Source organism: Mastacembelus armatus, chromosome 22 (genome assembly GCF_900324485.2).
Source record: "Mastacembelus armatus chromosome 22, fMasArm1.2, whole genome shotgun sequence".
NCBI classification, from domain to species: domain Eukaryota; kingdom Metazoa; phylum Chordata; class Actinopteri; order Synbranchiformes; family Mastacembelidae; genus Mastacembelus; species Mastacembelus armatus.
The window spans coordinates 7,611,481-7,632,995 of NC_046654.1; the positions used below are offsets into that span (position 1 = coordinate 7,611,481).

Here is a 21,515-nt window from a genome sequence, read left to right on the forward strand (position 1 = left end):
AAAATTCATGCTGCAGTTTCATGGGGGCCTATTTTTTGGCTCAGTTGGTTGTTCTGCCCCATTTCCAGTTTTTGTATTTAGTTATGTTAACTGGTTGTTGGCAGTAGCTTTGTATTTATCACATACTTATGAGTGCTATCAATCTTCTTATTTAACTCTCAGCCACAGACAAACAAGCACATTTTTCTCCAAATGTTAAATTATGCTTATGTTCTAGTAACAATGGCTTATGTTGATAGAAAGATTCTGTTTCTCCAGCACATAAATGCAGACAAACGCCTGCACGTGCACACACACACACACACACACACACACATACACACTCACACACACATAAACATCTTCTGCTGCGTCTCTCATGCTGTTTCTTCTCATCCCCATGAGAATGGTAAATAGTCATCTGTAACTTCCCCTCCAACATATTCATTAATCCCTTCTATCCTGTGGGGCTGGATGATGATTACAGGGAAGCCAACTGAAGCCGCCCAAATAAACACCCCTCAGGCAGCAAGAAAGGCCTGTCCACCTCACCCTAAACACAGCTTCCCCAGCTAGATCAGGTTTCAATCAAACCCACGCATAACATACAAACAATAGGAAGTAACATAGTCTCGAGCACTGAAAAACCCTAACTGTGGCTGAAACCAATTTAGTTTCCCATTTTTCTAGTTGAGACCTTAGCAACTGCTACAAATTTACTGTAAAACAGATCTTGAGCTTTAACTATAATCAACCCTAGTTTTAAACCTGCAGCAAATCTGTCTTAGCCTCAAAACATGTAAAGCTCTTCACAGAAGTGTTCATTAAAGTACAATGCTACACACTTTGCTTGTGTTAATTCTAAGCATAGGCATCGGACATAACTTATTTCCTAACGTGGCTTTTGGGTGCTGACATAGTTCACATTCTGGCCATGTATGGAACTTAGACAATTCCAGAGATGTGTCTCTCTCAAGGGCTTTGCTTCCATAATTACCTTCCATCTGAACCAAGATCCTTCTGCAAGGTCCCAAAACCAGCTGCTTATGCACCATCAGAAAGAAAAGGAGACAGAGGTTGCTCATAGCACATAGTCGAACATGCCTAAAGGCCCTCAGACTTCCTTCCCCTCTAGCCACTACACCTTTTCTACTCACCACCCTGCAATTAGCGTGCCTAAAAGTTGCAGGCTTCCTAGGCCAGGCCCACACTAATCATAGGTATGCATTGTTATGTTCAGCTGCCAGGCCTTTTAAAATCAGCACCTCATGTTTATGCCATGCCTCTTGGCCCAGATTGCTAAGAGTCCACTGTCATCGTCTGATGGGTGTCACAACTATACTGTAGAGGATCTTCTATGGAAAGTCTGTAGGTGTGTATTTTTAAGAATGGAAAGAAACACATCACCGTAAAAACATCCACACATCAGCACAAATTGTAGTAGCCCTAGCTTGGTTAAAATGAATGAACTTAGAAAAGGGAGATGAGATAAAACAAACAAAAGGTAAAGGATCCTCTGATTAGGTTATTTTAAAAGAGCTGTCATCAGTCATCATTGGTCTTTCTCACAGGATGCCCTCAGGTCTCTGCAGACTGTATGGCAGAAACTGCACAGACAGTGAATTTCCTTTCCATAGTTGCAGTACAAAGAGAGGCCTTCACTTCTCCTCTCTTGTGACCAGAGGCTGTAAGCGCTGCTGGGAGCTGGTGATCAAATCACCTGTGCTTTTGAGGTCATCATCTGATTTGAGTCATCATAGTCCAATACTAGAAATGAATCTCTCGTGCTGTTTGAATAGAAGTGGCCATTAGATAAATGTTTTTTAATAAATCATGAGCCATTTTTTTTCCTTGTCATGGTGAAGTCATTGAATTTTCCACACTACAATATATCAAACCTCATGCCTTCACATACACGTTTGTGAGTGTACACTTTACCAGTTCAAATGAACAATTTTGTTTATCTGCAAACAGCCATTCAAAACAAGCATTGCACACTTTATCAGATACACAGGTCTACATAAAGGAATTCAGATTTGTGACAGGACAAAGTTTGAAGTAAGCTTGTATTGATGCAAAAGTCAAAAAACAATTCAGTTTTAAAATAATCAGAAAAAAATGAAGAAACATGACCAAACACAAATCATTACAGCCCCCTTCCTGAAAGTCTATCTGTGTTGGACTCTGCCGAATGATGTTTGTGTTGAACTAAACATATCTTTTATTCTGTGGTTGCTTGTTGGCAATACAGGAATGTTAACTTGTTTGTTAACTTGTGATGACCCTGGTTGCACTTAGACAGAGAAGTCAAGGGATGACTCTGTTAGATAAACATCCTGTTGCCTTGTTTAAGTACACTATAGTGTGCTGTACGCAGTGTATGCAAAACACAGGAAATACACTTTCTCATCGAACAAATTTGTAATGAGAAAGAAGGATAACTTTCTGAACTCTGAATATCCTCAAGAATACAAGCATGCCAGTGGGAAAATTCATGACCATTGCTTTTTCTGCTCTATTTGAAACAAGGGACACTTTATCTGGACTTGTAAACTTGGCCATGACAATTCTAACCCAATTAAAAAAGGAAGCAGCAAAGACCGGAGGCCACTGAAATGCAGCCAGGGACGGTCTTCTGTAATTTGATTAGTCAGTGTGAGGCTTTTTAGAAATGCATTCGTATCAGGCTGAGAAAACAATCCCAAGGGACAATTCACCTTTGCTCTCAAGGCGGTCATCAGGGCAGCAGTACACACCTCAGACGGAAAACCTAATCAAATACCAAAGGAATACATCTACAGTGTGTGTCAGGGCTGCACATGAGAGGGTCCTGTGTGCCTGGGCTATCTATATACAGTGACACAGAAGGATGTTTTATATGGCTGGGACATAAGGCTGTGGCACAAGCTGTATGGAAGCCAGAGAAATACAAAGAAACTTCTCACACAACATGCTGTCACTATGACAACCAGGCAGAATCATTTAGCCTGATCTCTTGCCATTCCACACAGCACAGAAATCCAATAGCGTTTAAGTCTTACGCAACCAGGCCACCGATTCACTCTGCAAGGCTTTTAACACATTTGCAAATAAGATTCATAGGTACAGACATGGATTTTTCTGGTAACTTCTTCTGCACTTATATTTTGGACAGTGCTCTGCACAAGGAGAGTTTGGGGTAGTAGCTGCAAAGGTGGGGCAGCTTTAGTTAAATGACTAGAGCTATTTGTATGCATTTGAATTCTCTCCTCAACCAGATTTGATAGTGTTGATAGATGTTATAGAGATTTAACTCACGTTTCATTTTTTTTAAATTTACCATCACAGGTTATTACTGTGATGGTACACTGAAACAATACCACACTCTGCCACTCGAGCCCCTGTTATAGATTGTAGTTCATTTTTATAACATATTTTTTAAAAATTGCTTCCCCTCACCCTTTAAGTTTTGTCTTAACTGAATAATACATATCAAAGACAGAAATCCTGTCTGGCCTTTAACCATCCCAATCATCAAGGGGCTCTGATGTAATTCCACGTGCTGCAGCAGCCGTGGCTGTGCACATTTAAAGCTTTTTCCCACAATTTCACATCAGGATCTTAAAAAGTGATTCGGGGGCGGTCGATCACGGTAACAATGCTTAATGAAAGAAAACAACAGAAATTGTTAATGGCCGAGTGTGTTAGTCAGCTCCAAGCCCTTCCTCCAGATTATTTTCTACTTTGCGTGCTATCACACAGACGCTTCCCTCTTGTATCAATGCGTGATTGAAGGGAAACTTCTTTTGGGAAGTGCGGGGACTACTTTGGGTCACCTTTGGAAAGAAACACTCCTCATTCATTGCATAAGGCTACAGAGGACCGACCTTCAGTGCAATATAGGTTACTCTTTAACCAAATACAATAAACGGTGCGGTGGTTGGGTGTATTTTATCGCAAGGGTGTTATATTTTTACTATGTCGCGGAAGGATCTAACTTTCTCAAGCGAGGGTCGACACATCCGCCCAGTTTTCCGATGTTTCATTCCCCCCGAGTTGAAAATGGAGTTCGATTAAAGCAGATGTCCACCAACTTCTCAAGGGAATTTCAAGGCTATGTGTCTTTACTTTGTGCGTCACTATTAATATCGAAACCTGCTGAAGCATTTTCTGGCTTTGGAATCCTTTACTGCACATTTCTCGGACACGTTGACGGAGCAACGCTGCACAGCGCTTTTTCAAGTGTTGTCCTGGACCTGAAGTTGGCGAATGGATGCTCGACAGCCAGCCATAAATAACCTGCCAAACGTTACAGTCTACAGCAATTTCTGTTATTTTTGAGGATCTGTATAGGTTTTTGCAAGCTGGGGATCTGTGTTTGTTGAAGAAGATGATGCCGATGGCTCATTTGTTGTGGTCGGATTTTACTTCCAGGGAGGATAAAATGAATCAACGATTGTCATTCCTCCTCGCGATTTAACGTTAGTTCCAGGCAGCGAAGCTAACGTTAAGCTAGCTTCAGTTGATTTTCACAGGGACGCTTAGTCAGGCATGCCCCACCGTACATCGCTTGCTTACTATCCAAAATAGGGGTGATTTCTATATGTGAAGAAAAAATGGTGATAACATTATTTGTGGTATTTTATCCCGCCGTCACTGCGTCGTCGATGCTATTGCTAGGATTTGGATCTCCGTGAGGAAAAAATGAGTGAAGATTCAACAAATCCAAACAACGAGTGAGTACTGTTTATTCATGTTTCTCCGTTTACATATACATCGTACAGCTGCAATAATACGCACTCACATCTCTTTTGATATTAATACGAGCTTTACTCTTGGAGCAAGGCACAGCCACACTTCCTAATGACATTTCTAAAGCAGCACCGCAGTTATTTCATCGTCTCAGTTTGCCCAGTCAACATTAAGAAACCCAGACTTGCGATCTTTTATTTGTTTGGATGGGTTTATAAGACTAATACAAAGGTGGGTGGATGGGTCTGTGGATTACATGAGATTGTGAAGAACGTGACAAGCAGTGGCACAGGCCCATAGTAAAAAAAAAATCCATCTCATTCTTAATAATATTGATCTTTTAATGTGACTAACTACCATGTGTGCTGTGAGAAATCATATAAAGCTGTTGTGTTTTAGGCATAATAATGTTGGCACAGGTGGGTTTAAATGAACTAAAATGATATAACCAGGGAATGTTTTATTCATTTAGATTGTTTCAGTTTAGCAAGTTATGGGAGATCACTCGTTGTACAGACGTAATAAAGCAGTCCAGATATAATTTGATATACACGTCCGTTTAGTACATCGTGATCCCATGGCGTTATATTGACAACCTAGATGTGTGTGTGTAACTGTCGTCCGCCATGATTTCGGAAACATAATCACGGATTAAAATCATGCGGATCATGTTTGTCTTTTTCCGTCCAGCATTTCTTTAACAAGAAAAAGACTTCGAGCTGATTACAGCTATGTCCGCATTGAAAAGCTGAAGATGCCATTTTTTTTCTCAATCACACTCATTTACATATCACAATCTCCATTCATAAAAACGCTTAAAAGAGGCGTCACATTCACACCCAAGTCTCCACAACCCACGGATATCTGTTGTGATCTGCGCATGAGGTGATTTTGGACACGTCTTGCCCATTTCACGTCGCGTTTTGGTATTGTTTTAATGGGCTGATCCCTTGTGTGCGCTTGTTGACAGTCAGTGAGAAATATCTGCTTCGGGAGGTGCTGCGGTCACATGATCCCCTCCATTCATAAAGTACCTGCCTGCCCATTCACAGCACTGTACACTGTTTCGCATTGCACCGACGATCGCACAACGACCACATTTCCCTACATTTACTGTACAATGCATCACATATGAACACCAGCGCTTGTCGTTTATTTTACATATGCGACGGACATGTTTTATTTAACCGACGGTTCTTCAATGTCTCAGAAGATTTTCTTTGATAATGTATTTGTCACAGAGGAAGTCATGTGCCTATTTTTCAGCCATTTAGGGTGTCATGGTTGAATACTGGAAACACACCCATGTTCATTCCATCTATGTGACCTTTATGAGGCTGATTTGATTTAATGCAATTTAATGCATAGAAGCTTTGTCCTTGAACTACACCACGTTTTTTATGTAACATATGTCCTGCAGTCCTTTTTCCTTCCATCAAGCCACACACAATACATACAAATTGTAACCAGTTACTGTCAGTTTTTGTATTGTTGTTGTTATATTGTTATTATTATTATTATTATTATTATGTGAGGGGTGGGGGGGTCTGATGAGCTGAGCATTTTTTTTCGTTGCTTTTTACTTTGAACTAAAATTGCATAATAAACTAACAGGTTTGATGCAAAGGGAACTTCTAGTCAGTGAGATCACAGTGGAATTGAACTGTTCTGTAAGTTGATGTGACTCTGTGCAGTAACCCCAGGGACTCATCAACACACACCCGGGCTCCACTTTAGGAACTACTGCCATAGGCTACATATCATCAGTGGCATGCATGCTACAGTATATGCTGGGTTTTTCCCACACTGCCTGATAGCTGCAGCTAAGATGGTGAAGCAAATCAAACGTTGTTGCTATGATCCCACCACCTTTCTGGCTTTGGTATGATTCATAATAATAAAGTGAACAGGATATGGAGTGTTGCCTGAACCATTTGTTTTTGCTGAAGATTTTCTCTTTTCTATATGCATGGCAGTTTTAAAAAAAATCAGATTTTATGTGTGTTTTATTTAACCTTAGAGATAATAATCATGTTTTTCACATTTGTGTCCCCTTCTACATTATCACACTGTGTTCTCTTCAGTGGGTGAGATGAAATCAGATCTATATTAGACTTGCTTAATTCCTAAAAAAAAAAAAAGTCTATTTTTTTAATAGATGGGAAATGTTTTCTATAAACCTTGGTTATCTATAGACTTTCTGCTTCAGTGTACATGCATACTTTAGGAAAAATGTCTTTGTTCCCCTTTTGCCTGAGCTCTAAACATTTATTTTGAAAATCTCCACAAAATGTGTGAAGAGATAGTCCTGAAGTGGTTATGTCTGAATGATAGGTGGTAAGCCAAGCTGGTGTATAAACAGCACAACCTTTGCTGAAAACAATTTACTTGGCCTTGGTGCAAGTATGTTCACAAGGCTGAAATGACAAGAAGGCACATAGAGCCTTGTCAGTTTTTTGTTTGTGTCTTCTCTGGGATGTATGGAGAGTGTGGCGTGTTGTAAGGCTAATGTGAATTTTGCAGACGTAGGATTATGGTCATGCTGGGAGAAGTGGGAAATTTATGAAAGTATGTAAAAGCACCGTGTCTGTTAATCTCATGTTTATCTAAATAATTTATCTCAGCCAAGGCAGTGATTTGTTGAGGTTGCACTATGCTTGTATCACTTATCTGTGTACTGTAAACACCCTGTACAATAGCCATTGTACACATATGAATAGCTTGTTTTTAGACATTAGATTTAATCTTTTGATGTTTTATGTGACAACCTACTGCTAAAAAGGCTTGTTTGTGGTTTCCGAACTAGAGATTTTTTTTTTTTGTACAAAAGAGGCTCCAGCAATCTATCGGATATGAAATGAATAAATCAGGTCATAATATATGTTTTACACTGTGTGGGCTTACATACTGATTTTGCTAAAATCGTTCAGGCCCATATTCGTTTTTATCAGTGAAGGTCAGTTGTCTCTCCTCCATTGAACACGCATAGGGTAGGGCCTCATTGTTTTAGATTCCTGCAGTTCAGTTGTATTGTCTGTTGCCAGTGAGGCGATCTTCAGTGATTCCTCCCTCTGTGTCCTCTTCCTGTGTGATTGATTTGACAGCTCAGCGTTTTATCTGCCACTGTGGGTGTCGTGATCTTATCACCTGAGGGCTGTTTTGCACTCCCATTCCTGTTTCAGAGCTTTCCGAACACATTCCTCCCAAACAACCCCAATCATGTCCTGAAACGACAAAGGGAGACAGCTATTTCAGCTGTTAGAGCTAGTGCTTTATGGCCTGGGTAATTGCCTATATCCTGTGGCCCTTATGTTAAACTAAATAATTTCCTGGACCTTTTTATAGATAGTATTTTTGGGGGTTATTGCCAGTTGTTGGATGTGACCTCCATGTACACAGCTTTACTAGCTGACCTAGTCTAAGCTCTAGACACAGCTTACCTTTCTCATAGTCTGCTGAGATGAACATGTCTTTGGTTTTGCTTCTGTATTCTTTTGGGGAAGTGTTGCTTGTGACTGTAGTGGTTTACAGAGGCCGGTGAAATGTGTTATTTGACAAATATACTTAAGGGCACTGGCAACATCCTTTTACATCACTGGCTTCTAGGCATGTGTTCACATTATATTAGATTTAGGTCTAGGCTATACATATATTGAAAAAATTAAAAAGGTTTTACATTAAATCTTTATCTCTTTCACATTTTTTAATGTTATTGTACTTGGAAACGTTGCATAATTCCGAAAGTAATTTTGTGTACAGAATATATTTATGCCTCTGTGTGTGTTTGTTCTATTAGAAGCTGCGGTATTGTTTGCCTGATTAATGACAATGATCCTCTGTATAACCAGAGGGCCTGGACTGTCTGTAGCTGAGACAAGCCAACAAACTGAACAGACCTGGTATAGTGGTGGACTGTTCCATTCCCATGGCCAGATTTGGGCCTGGATCTTGTGTATTTTAAACCTGAGCCACTTCCCCCTTATAATTTTCATTTCCTCTTCAAGTATTTTAGGAGCAGGCAAAAACTAGCATAAATGTCAGCAGTGTATTTAGAGCATGTTTTAGACCAGATTTCTTATTTTTAAGACAAATGCCTGATGTGGATCCATGCTGTTAGGCTGACTTTAAAAAGACTTCCTGATTTATTTATTTATTTCCTTTTTGTGTATGTCTCCATCACAGGCAGTTAGCAGTGCTTGTCTTTATTTCTTTGTCAAGGAGGGGCTCTGAAGTTCACAGACCGTATCTCAATGCCTCTAAGAAGTGCTTTTAGTACTAAGTGTCTGAATTGTGGATACTGTTTTCAGTTGTGTGGCATGCGGGAGCATGAAGGCTGGGCCTTGTTGGGAGCTTTGTGCTGCAGCCGAGATGGTTCTTTCCTGCAAGGCCACAGACATAAAAGGGCACAGATGTAAATCCTAAACCTTATGTCTTTGAGTTTCCAAATGCTTTGAAAGCAAGATGGTGTGTGTGTGTGTGTGTGTGCGCGCGCACACGTGTGTGTGTATGTGCGCGCGCGCGTGCGTGCGTGTGTGTGTGTGTGTTTCTCTCAGGGAACATTTGGCACATGTATGGGTTTCTGGTAGACACAGGCCTGGATCATAGATGAATGAATGTAAGCAAGCATAGCATCATATTATCAAATTAATAGATGAAGTTTTAAATAGGATTAGAATCAGAGGCCTGTAAGGACATGTATTTTTATCTGCTCAGTAAACTTTTGATCAGATTTCATCCTGTCTAGTACCTATATTTAGAGCTTGGAGCAGGCTTTTATTGGTTGGTAGAAGCATTTCTTGATTCCTCCAGTTCCTAGAGGCAAAGATCCAATGGAAATGTGAATCTGATTTATTTGCAAGATGGTCTAATGGGTTGGTTTCTAACGTTTATGGAGGTGATGATGTTACGTTATTACCAACAGGGCACGCTGTGATGGTTTACAACTTGTCACAGAGTTTCTCTTAACATCTATGGGCCTTCATCATGGTTTGGTGGTTTATCTTTCCCATGTTGCTTCTGAGATGTATTGATGGTTTCTCCCACAGCTAGACAGCTGCCTTGGCCCCTTTAGCTTCCCATTTACCCCTCAGTTTCAGAATAACTATGATGAGTAGACGCTTGGGTCCCTGGGGACTACTCTTACATCAAAGCAGACCAGAGACGCTGCAGCAGTCGAAATTTGTGGTTCCTGTTTTTCTTTTCCTCTCTCTCTCTCTGTCGCTCTCTCTCGCTCTCTCTATATCTTTCTCTTTTTTTTTTTTTAGGGGTAATTGCAAGCACAAGGTTTTAATTTTCGAAATGCTTGCGGTTCAAATTAAGATCATCTCAATATGTGGGTTTGATTGATGTTTGAGAATAGTTTTTTGGCATTTGATTCACATATGGGATTCTTTTGATTTATAGTTCCAGGGCTTAGCGGAACCTAAAACATTGTTGTTGGGTTTTCAGGCCCAATCCAGTAATGGAGGGGTTGGTTAGAAAATCATTGTTAGAAATGCTGTCTGAGTGAGCAGTTTTGACATTCATACACTGCTTTAGGCCTATCTTTGATTTGTGCTACAGGCTAATGTGTCCCACCAATTGCTATTCCGAGACAGATGCTACCAGAAGTGACTATGATCAGTTAATTTGCCGTCATGTTAGATGTTAGGTGGTATTTCTGTGAAAGGATGGTGGTAAATTTGAAGCATAGATATGCTGTGGTGCAGCAGAGTAGGCTTGTTCTGTTTTTTTTTTTTTCATTTTGTATTTTCCTGAGTCAGTTGGTAGCTAAGCTGAATGTTCTTGTGAGCGAGATGACTCACCAGCAGCCTGAGGTGTTGAGAGGAGATAGGGCAAATTTCTCTTTCACTTCTCTTTCTATAGCCAGTGTATTAGTTTTCACTACAGCTAATGTAGCAGGCTTGTGATGCTGGCTTGGCTTTCTTTAGGCATTGTCCCATTACTGGTTCTGTTTTATTAATGTGTAACAGACAGCCCCTTCAAATGTGTCTTGTTCTGGCTTTGTCATAATTTGCATTGCATCCATGTTAGGTCATGGTGGTGTTTGTTTTGGGTATGTCTGTGCCCCTGAGTTTTCCATTGGTTATTTAGGGGATTTGAACCATGGCTAATTGGCTAGCTAGTTTGCACCGTTCAGATTAGATGCACTGCTGGAATCGACGGTTGAGTCCCAGAATGCATGTTATTTATTTCTTCAATGAGCCGTGATCACAGGGAAGGAAACTGCACCAATTTATCCTCCTTTAACTTTAGCTCAAAGTTCGCATTTTTATTTCAGAGTGAAACGTTTCGGTGCATTACATTTTAATACATTTTTCACTACAATAAGGTATTGGATATTCTGTATGTTTTGCTTCAGAATGTCTACAAACATTTCCTTATGTAATGTTTAGGCAAGTCAGTCTATATCGAATGCACTTGTGTTTGAGGCCAGCATGACGACATTAAGGAGAGGTAAGAGTGTGATTTTATTTTTAACAACAGGTGTTTTGATGATAGCCAGAGATTTTAGTAAGCAAAGTGAATGAGTCACACACAGAATAGCTTTTCACACCATTTTCCATCCCTCCCTCTGCCTTCCTTTTCTAATCTATAGAATCGGATTGGGATAAGAAGCTTGTGTTTATTTTCCCAATGATATTTTAATGATTTTTTTTTTTACCCCCTCAAAAGGCCAAAGTAGTCTAGTAGAGCTTGACCGTTCTTGACAGCCTTCCTCCGGTTTTGATACAGGGGAGCGATGGGGAGGAAAAGGGACTATGAAAAAAAAAAAAGAGATTGAGGGGGGGATTTTTCTCCCCTTTTCTGATGCTAATGAAAGGAGGAATGGTTTTCCAGCTTTTAGCTTGCAGAGTGTGTCTCCCCTGCAGCATGCTCCGCTGCCTGGACATTGTGGGAGGACAAAACTCCAGGCCCGGGATCCAATAACGTGAAATTTCAGCAGAGAAGCGGCCATTGTGTAGAGAGAGGCAGCCAGGGAGGGGTTGGATAGAAGGGGGAGATGGAGTGGAGGAAAGGGAGGGTGACTTGGCGAGCTCCCAGGGCTTAGGCCACATCCTTTTTCTCTCTCTCTCCTCTCCTCCTGCACTCTTCCTCTTCCTTCTCTTCCTTCCCTTATTTGCCTCCTACTGTCTTTCTTTCTTTTTCATTGCCCCCCTACCCCACCCAAAATATTGTCCCCCCCAGCTCCACTCCCTTGTGAGATGGGAAGCCCACGCCTGAGACGAGAGCAGAGCATGATGGCATGCTGGAGCCCAGTGAACCATGGGCCAGAGCAGCAGACAAACGGACACTTTGTCCACTTAGGAAATGGTTGTCCCAGGATCCCCCCTCTCCACTGCACACTGGAGTAGCCGGCCTCTAGGCCAGGTCTGCCTAGTCTGCACGTGCTCCTCCATCACGTCTTGTCCTTTTACAGCTAATTTAAAAATTAGTGCTTAAATCTTAGTCCTTTGCTTTTACTTTAAACAATGTTTAGAAATAGTAAGATACTGTCAATTTCCTTATTATACATATACATATATATATATATATACCCCTCACACACACACACACACACACACACACACATAAATGATATAAATGGCATAAAAACCTATGCACATCCTTTTTGTGAAAAGAACTTGGATGGAATGGGTGGGAGCTGTTGACTGTCACCTTGGTCTCCACCCTGTTCCCATCCACTGCTGCCACCTCCTCCCCCTGCAATCCTCCGTTACACTCTCAGCCGTCCTTCTGTTTTTCTCTCCTGCTTTTGGTCGGAAATGAAGTCAGTCATCCAGCAGAATAACTTGGAATAATTTGAAATTGGGGGGGGGCTCCTTTCTCTCTGTCTCCCCCTCCCCCTTTCTCTTCCCTGCTCACAAGCCCAGGCCAGCTGATCTGCTTCCGCTCTCAATTGTGTGTCCAGTCGACTGTGTGCTCCCAGCAAGGGGCATGGAGGCCAGTCTTTGTCTTCGCCATCCCACTCTGAACTCTGTATGTGTGGATCCATGTGTGTGTTGCAGCAGGTTCCACAAGGATGAAATCTTTTGTTCACCATTTGTTTGGTGGTAGTCAGGTTTTAGAAGTGTACTCCAGTGATTTAGTTTAATGATTTGCCATTTTGCAAATGATCAGTATTTCTTTTAGATGTGTCTCTTATTCTAAAACTAGAACTACATGGTGTTTTAAGCTTGATGCAAAAAATGCATGCACACACTGTCCAGTTAACTTCCTATATGTGACCAGCCCCCCTCCCTGTGAGAGCTGTGGTTGCTAGCATGTTTGTGATGGCAGGTCTGAAGGGTCAGACCCTGGTCATTGTGCCCTGGTCATGGCTGAGCGACACCACCGCCTGCCTTCTGTTCACCCCAGGGACCCCTGCCTGACTGACAGCCCCTCCTGCACCCATCACTCGCATCCTTTATAGGGGGCCATAGAAAGGTCTTACAGAGAAGTATTTCCCTCTTTTACTGCCTGTTATACTGCACAAAAATGCATTTTGAGCATGTGGCAGGGGTAATCATTTAAAATTAAGCACTACTTAGGCAACACTGTTATGAGGTGTAACCAAAAAAGGCGTTACTTGAAGACTGCAAGGGGGAAGTTAGTTGTGGTTGTGTTTTTCTGTCAGGTTCCCATGACCAGTTTCTGTTGTCTAAACTCGGGGCAGCATGTGAGAGCGAAGCAGAATACATGCTGATCTTAATAAAAGATTTATAGTTAGCAATTTAGTAATCTTAATCTGTTACTGTCCAGCATCACAAGCTGTTTCTTCATGTCAATGGGCAGAATGGTTGCTTATCTTTGGATAAGTATACACTAAATGGTATAAAAGTCACACCAGAATATTTGAAAATGTCCTTGGAAGTGTGAAAATTTCAAAGATGGACATATGAAGCTTGTTGAGAATATAGAATAGGGGCATTGACCGTAATATGCACTGCTGTGCCAAATTTAATAACATGGAAAAACCTGATAGCTGTTCAATCTCACCCAAGGACTGTGTGTATGTAGTGATTTGTGAATAGTTATATGGGAAAGTCAAGAAGAGGAAGGATAGTGAAGATGAAAAGTTTAGTTTATATATTATGAATACATAGATATATATAGTTGGCTGCTTTCTTGGATTTTACAAACCTGCTGTAGTCGTAATGTGGAAATTCAGTAGTTGGTAATTAACAAGTCACATTATATTTGGTAGTTTTTCATACCACAAATGTACCTATTAAGAATAGGATGCTTTGACTAGACTTTAAACCCACAATAATAGATTTTTCCTGGCCACTTGAGGGGAAGCAGAAAGTTGTCAACACAACACTGATATCATCACACTCTGAGTTTGTATAGCAAACATTTGCTTGACAATGCATTTAGCTGTTATAAAGCAACATTAGCATTCATTTGGAGTCATGTTTCTGGCCACCTAGCGAATGTAAATTCAATATTCACTCCTTTTTAGCTGTAGTTTTTCTACCAACTCACGACTGAGTTCTTCAGCTGCTAAGTACCCCAGCATGTTCGCTGGGTACTTGTGTGTCTGTGTGCTGTTTGGTGCTGAGCAGATAGTGGACAGTTTGTTTTCTGAAAACTGCTGCCTGCTGTGGCTGAAAATGACACCGAGAGGGAATCTGTTCCGCCAGTCAATTTACTTTTTGAGTTACTTGTCTTTATCATACTCATCAGGCCTTTGAGGAAACTTTGGTCAACTATAAGCAGGTGCCAGGATATCAAAGGTTTCACATGACAAAAAAAATATGGCTTGAGATTTTATGCTTACTGGCTCTTAGATTAATTACTAACCAATAACCTGGGCACTGAGGTTTGCCAAGGGTGTGGAAGAGACCAAAGGTTAGCCTCATGGAGTAGGCCAGGGTGTTTGAGAGGTGAGGGACTAAGGGAGGATGCAGTCATTTTTCTTTTGGACCGGCAGCTACTAGTTAACCATGTTGACAGTGACATTTCTCTTTCTCAATCACTGTTCCATATTTGGCCAGTGTCAGGCACACAATTCTTTAGAAAACATTTGAGACTTTGTGACGTCAGCTTTATTTGTCAACCCGGACTCCGGCCAGAGGGCAATGTGGCACGGGAAGACATCCGGCAGTCGCTTTCTTTACTCCTTTGCCCGTTTCTTTCAGCTCTCTGATCATTGTCCATTTTTAATATGTTACTAGGGGTTTGTGCAAAACGCTGCCCTCAGCACACCCTGACCTTTGTCATTTCCGGGGGTCCATTGCAATCTGCGTTATCTAATCAGGAAAACATCTAACTTCAATTGAAGGGACAGAGAGCAATAGAGGAGTTAGAGTCAGGAACAGCTAGATGTAGAATTTGTTTTTATAGTATCAGAATATGTAGCAGTACAGTACATTATCAGCACATTTGCACAAAATTACATTCATTACAAAACATTCAATCGTAATATTATGTCAGAGGTGTTTTTTTCACCTTTAGGTTTGGATCATTATGTAGTAGCTGAGCCTACTTCTGGTTTATGGCTGTCTGGCATTTGAATGATAATGTACCTGATTATGTTGCTGTAGGTGTGAAAACAATTGAAGCTCTATGCATTTTTGCATACACTGCCTCACCTCAGCTCTCTGTGAACCTCTGCAACCTAAAGCCTTTGCAGTGAATGCAGTTTTCATTCCACCTTACAAGCATGTTTTCCTTTAGTTACATAGGTGCTGAGTATTATAGTTAACTGTCTTAGAATGCATGAGAAATCAGAGAGGAAAGAAGGTGAACTGAGCAGGAGCTCCTGCTTTAGGGGAAAGGTTGAAAATGAGCAGTGACCAGAGCTTGAACGTGACCACATGGTCAGTCACCCTCCACCTGCGGTTAAACATACAACAGTGTCTGATTTTAGAAAACATAGTCAGTACTCTGTTAGATTATGTGCAATAACCAAAATATACATTTAACCCAAAGTTGAATTCTGATTTAGTTTTGTTGCAGATTTTCGGCTAGCTTGTTACCAGTGATAGTTTATGTTTGTCTATCTCTCTCGCTCTCTCTCCCTCTCTCACACACACACACACACACACACACACACACACACACATCTATCTTTCCCATGGGTTCAATTATTTTATTTGTCTATATGACTGTGTCACATGGCATGTGTTGAACTTTCAGTGTAAACATTCAAATTAGTGGACAAATGTAAATGTCCTGGCTTTATCTGTACGTCTGTCTAGTCTTTCTAGAATAAGGTCCTCAATGAGAAGACCATAATTTACTGGATTCTGATTATCTTTACTAACAGCTTTTTTTTTTCTTTTCCCATGTCTTCTTATTCCTTCTGTCCTCCTTGTCTTCTTCCCATCTTCTCCTCCCTTCCTCCTCCACAGTGACAGTTATGCGCGTGTGAGAGCAGTGGTCATGACTCGGGATGACTCCAGCGGTGGGTGGCTTCCCCTGGGGGGCGGAGGCCTTAGCTGTGTCACCGTCTATAAGGTCAGCCGGGCGGAGGACAGCAGCAGCACCCACAGCGGAGGCAGCGGAGGGAGCGGCAGCAACCTCAGCCCCTGTAGCCCCAGTCCAAGTCCTAGCCCCAGCCCCAGCCCCACCTCTGTGGAGTTCCACATCAAGGGCGAGAGGCTTAAAGACAAACTGGTATGGGAACCTTTTGCTCATATATGTGAATTGCGTCTTTATGGCTAATACTGCATAAATTCTTATTCCCGCTACGCATGTAACTAGCTAAATATTGAGTTTGTTTTCTCTATGATTTAGTCAGTCCAAGCCTTTCATTCACTTTCAGGTGTATAAAGCAGAGATTGTACATTTTCTTGAATGAGATCACCATGAGCCCCCCGCTCCCCTTCTCAGACTCCTTTCTTTCTGTCTTGCTCACTCACACACACACACATACACACACAGGAAGTAGTTGTTTGGCTTTCCTCCATGGCGCAGGTATCTGAAAATAGGAGCAAACTGCGTGATGCTGTGATGCATGATGACATCATCAGGGAGAAGGGCAGATTACTCAGGAGAAGAGAATGTGGGATGAGGGATGTGGGAAACACAAAGAGCCTTGAGAAGACCTAAAGGATGAAAAAGGGGCTGGATATTTTTCGTAACATAATAACATTTGCCTACAGTTTCTAAGAATGATCATTTTACTCTGTGTGTCATTTAAAACTGCATATAGTAGACATAGCAAACGGAGACATGATAAAAATCACAGTTTTTATCGTCTGGCTGCAACTATTGGCAGATAAATCACCATTTCTATTATTGAATACTTTACCAATTGTATGTGTTTTCTAGTCAGAAAATGCACAAAAACACCCATGATCATTTTCCATAACCTAAAGTGGTATGTTCATGGCTCCTATTTAGTCCAAAACCCAAACATGAACTAAATTGTCTTTTAGGACAAAGAAGACCATCAAGACTCATATTTGAAAAGCTGGAGGTAGCAAATATTTGTCATTAGGCCTGAGAATTATAGATATAAGGTTATAGTAATTCATTATCATAATAGCTGCAGATTCATTTTATTCATTTCCTGTCAGTTAGCTAATTGATCAATTAACTGTTTCAGTTCTGTTGTACAGTTTACATAATTTGGCACACTTTAACTGCAAAGCAATCTTTCCTCGAAACATCATTACAGTCACTGTGTTTTGATGTGGATGCAGCTGAGTCTGTAGCTACCCAGTATAGTCGTGTATTGGATCTCAATTGAATAAATGGACAGGGGACTTTTTTTTTTTTGGCTGACTTAATTTTACAAAATAAAAATAACGACATATAAGCACAACATGAATGTGGTTGTAGTAGATTCTGCAGTGTAGGGTTTCAGTATTTCAACAGTTGTGTATACATGGATGTTCTGTTTGAACGGTTTGCAGGTGTAACATGCGGTTTTGTTAATATAACCTCACATAACATTTAGTCATAAAAACACTGAAGTTGATAGTAGCATGGTCATTCTGTTACTTCACAATCAAAGTAACAATGACACTTCAGAAGATCAAGTTCTGCAATGTGGCTCTAATCTTTGTGGCTTTCTGCTGTAGTTTCTGTAAATCTCATGACCTTCTTGTCACACACTCATTCAGTCTTGTAGATGTAAAACAGATTGAGTAGATGCACTGGGATAATCCTGGTCTGTGGTAAGGAGACTGTAAATCTGTGTGTGAGACAGAAAATTGTCAGTAAGACGCGAGTAGACAGGGGAGGCCACCATGATGCACTAGAGTCTGGTGGCTCCTGACAATCCAACATGAGAAGGATTTTTACAGCAGGGTGTCTGAATCACCTTTTTTTATGTGTGCTTTGTGTTTACATAGCGTTTGTGTTTTGTGTGTTGTTATTCAAGCATGTGTGTGGCAAAGGAAAGGGTGTGATGGGAATGTTGTTGTTCAGACAGGGTATAGACGTGGCTCAGAGACCCCGGCAACTGTTCTGGGATGTGGTAAAACACCCCTATCACCACCAGAGTCTTCCCCCAGCCACCACAACAAACACCCAGCCATATGTGGGTCTGTCAGGATGCCACCCAGTGCCAGCGATTTGGCGTCAATCAGGGCGCTACCAGCAGTCTGAGGGCATCAGAGGAACGGAGTGATGAGTCCAAGAAAGCAAGGGCAGCAGACAAAACCACATAAGAATATGTTAGCTGTAGTCACAAAAGCAAACACAGGGCAGTGTCAGTGCTACCACAGTATTGTTTTAAAACAGTCACGTCATTGTTTTCATATAAGAGGTAAATGGAAGGTTGTAATTATATTGTAAGGTTATTTTATTGTCTTTTTAATGACTGAAATTCGAGGCTTTAATTTGGCCACAAATTGACAGAATAGTGAAGTACAACAACCATTTCCCATCCCTGAACCTGAGCTGTATGGAGGAACGCAGGTAAGAGGTACAGGGATTTTAAAATCAAAAAGGTATGATTTTGACTGGTAGGGACAAAGTGATTGTGATGCGTAAGATATTAGATGAATTGGGGAAAGAGGCTTGTCTAGTCAAGGAGCAGGAAACAGAGGTGGAGCCAGTTAGACTGGAGATGGAAGAAGCAGAGGGGATCTGTCTATAAGCGCAGTGATGCGGCACAAAGTGTACTGGTGATGACTCAGCTGGCTCTCCATATAGCTACCAATCACTTTCCTCCTTGCCCACACCCCCATCACTCTGTCTGTCTCACTCTGATTCTCTGACTCTCTTAAACTACTGAGCTAATTGGTCGATGATTACTTACCATACTGGCACTTGGATTATGACAAATCTCTGGCTAAGCTCTCTACACTCCACCTCACTTCCTGCTGTTCATAGTCTGATTGATACAGCTATGAATGTGATGTAGTCCAGGCTTATGCTAAACGGCTTTGCCTTGGGGCAGGGGGCCACAGGACGCAGCTATTTGTTTCTGCTGTTAACCTTGTCATTTGATTGTATTAGCTGGGGTGAGGAGGAAAATGTGTATCAGTTTCAACCATTGCCTCCTATTAAGCCTCCAAACCTCAGTGTTTAAATATTACTGCATGTAGTAGATATCTATTTTGACACACCAATATAATGCAAATTACATTTATATTCTCAAATTAAACACTATTTGGTTCCAAGACAATTCAGATTCTTATATGTCGTTTTTGTCGAAATGTCTTGAAATGATTTTCAGGTTGTGATTACAGTTCTGACATGACAGCAAAGGCAGCATTCTTAGGTTGTAGCCTCATTTCTCCTGCCGGTGTTCTTGTATACATGTCAACTCACATCTTGCACCCCATTTTCCACTCTCATGCTATCTCTTCACTACTCTGTGCACGTCTCACCTTCGTCTGCTGCCGTCTCTGTCCCTCTCCTCCTCTAACATCCCCAACCTCTGTTCCATTTTCTGCCATGCTTTCTGTCAGCGAGGCTCCTCTTTCTTTCTTTTCTCTGAGCACAGTGTGGAATGTGGTATTAAGTATCGTCCTTCCATGCAACTGCGATACTTCCTTCTCTGTTGGCCTCGCTGCACGCTCACCTTACCTGCTCCGGCTCCATTCAGTCTCGCCTGCACAATCAGCCCTGGAGGCACAGAGAACAGCCCCCCCTCCAACCTCCACCCTCTACCCTCTACCCTCTACCCCAACCTACTCCCTGTCATCCACTGGCTCCAGGTAAACACACAGGCTTAACCCCATGCCTCTCCTTTTGTTGTGAAGGCACGTATGCAATAGTGACATGAGAACAGATACAGCTCTTACATGCAGGAAATTGTGCTGTGGTACACTAGGAGGTATATCAAAGAGTGTAAATAGCAACTCTCGCTCAGACAAGAATGAAATGTAGACCTGTGTGCTCCGTCTCTGGCACATGCATATCACATATCATCAACCACTCGTCCTCGTATCAGCCTCTTAAAGCGTACATGTTGACTGTTGTCCAGATCCAGGGGGAACGGTGCCATCTGCTTTCAGCCGTCGAGTATTGGTTTGTTATCCTCCGACAAGTCATTTACACTGCAAAGATGCACAGTGTAGCACTTGGGTCGTTGAGCTTTTCATCACACCAGCTCCTGTGCTCACGCCTTCCCTCATGCAGATTGCTGTGCGCACGCTCACACATTCACACCCCATTAAGCCACCTCTCGTGCACATCGGTTAAAAAAACCTCAAAGACTGTAATGGCCATCTCTCATTTCATTTAATCTGCCTAGAGGAAGGCCGGGAGGCGGCCCAGTAGCCCTGATTAATAATAGGCTTTGGAAACACAGTCTCTCTCTGCCACACACTTGGGCTGCCTGGCTCCAAAACATACCCAGCTCCCCTCTTCTGCCACCACCACTGCTCTCCAACTTTGTCATCATCTGTAATAAAAACCCCAGCATTTACAATGTGTTTTACAAATTATCCAAAAAAAGTATGTGAAATTATTGAGCTTAGGATGACTTTACAGCATTTTCTATTTTATAAATGCTGTAGTTTTATGTAGTTCCAGAGACTTCTCTCCTCTGACACTTTCTCCTTTTCCCTCACTCATGTTATGGTAGAGTGATTGAATGTGATACATTTGAACAGCTTTGGATGAGGAGTAAGATGAAGGATTTGCATATGTGTTACAGAGTCCACACATGTTAGTTTGACCAAACACAACTGCAACCTTTATTTTCTAGCACTCTGTTGTGCTAGATTTGTGCTAATATTCCTTGTTTCCCTCCCACACTGTGTGTTTGTTCTCAGGTGGTCTTGGAGTGTGTCCTACAGAAAGACCTCATATACAACAAGGTCAACCCCATCTTCCACCACTGGCGGATCAACGACAAGAAGTTTGGACTGACATTCCAGAGCCCCGCTGACGCCCGTGCCTTTGACCGCGGCATACGCCGGGCCATTGAGGACATCAACCAAGGTAATGGCTCTTGTATGTATGGATTTTTAAGGTTTAGAGAAAGTTGGACCAGAAAACAAATTTAGTAGCAACCTTAGCGTTGGGTACCTTAACTGAAAAATCAAGTAACCAGCATCAGCTATTTTCATATCAAAAAATCAGAGCAGCCCACACAATTGTTTTTCCGCTACCCTCACCATCTTACACCTTCTCACCCTTTCCTATCAACAAAAGACCAGGTTTGTTTGGAATTACCTCTCAGAGGTTGCACTTTACTCCATATGTTGGCAGCCATTCAGTACATGTAAAATAATATGGGTATGTGTATGAATGCAGCATGTATTCTGTTGCCGGGCGTCTACTGCCTGTATTCCTGCCTGTTTTTCACTGGCTTGTAATGGCTGACCTAGCATCTGTTCTAGGTGAGATGCATAACGTTGATTAGCGTTGATGACTCCCCTCCTCCCCACTGCTACCTGCTCACTCACCCA

The 21,515-nt window shown here is 41.7% G+C and overlaps 1 protein-coding gene across 1 annotated transcript in view; it reads left to right on the forward strand.

Annotated features, from left to right (window-relative positions):
- Positions 1–3,777: 3,777 nt before the first annotated feature.
- The window catches only part of spred1 (sprouty related EVH1 domain containing 1), a 31,421-nt gene continuing 13,683 nt past the window's right edge, over positions 3,778–21,515 (forward strand). The window contains exons 1-3 of the mRNA XM_026303485.2: positions 3,778–4,694; positions 16,050–16,314; positions 20,877–21,045. Of these exons, the coding sequence (XP_026159270.1) occupies positions 4,663–4,694; positions 16,050–16,314; positions 20,877–21,045 (466 nt within the window). The 5' untranslated portion in view covers positions 3,778–4,662. The remainder of the gene's footprint in view (positions 4,695–16,049; positions 16,315–20,876; positions 21,046–21,515) is intronic.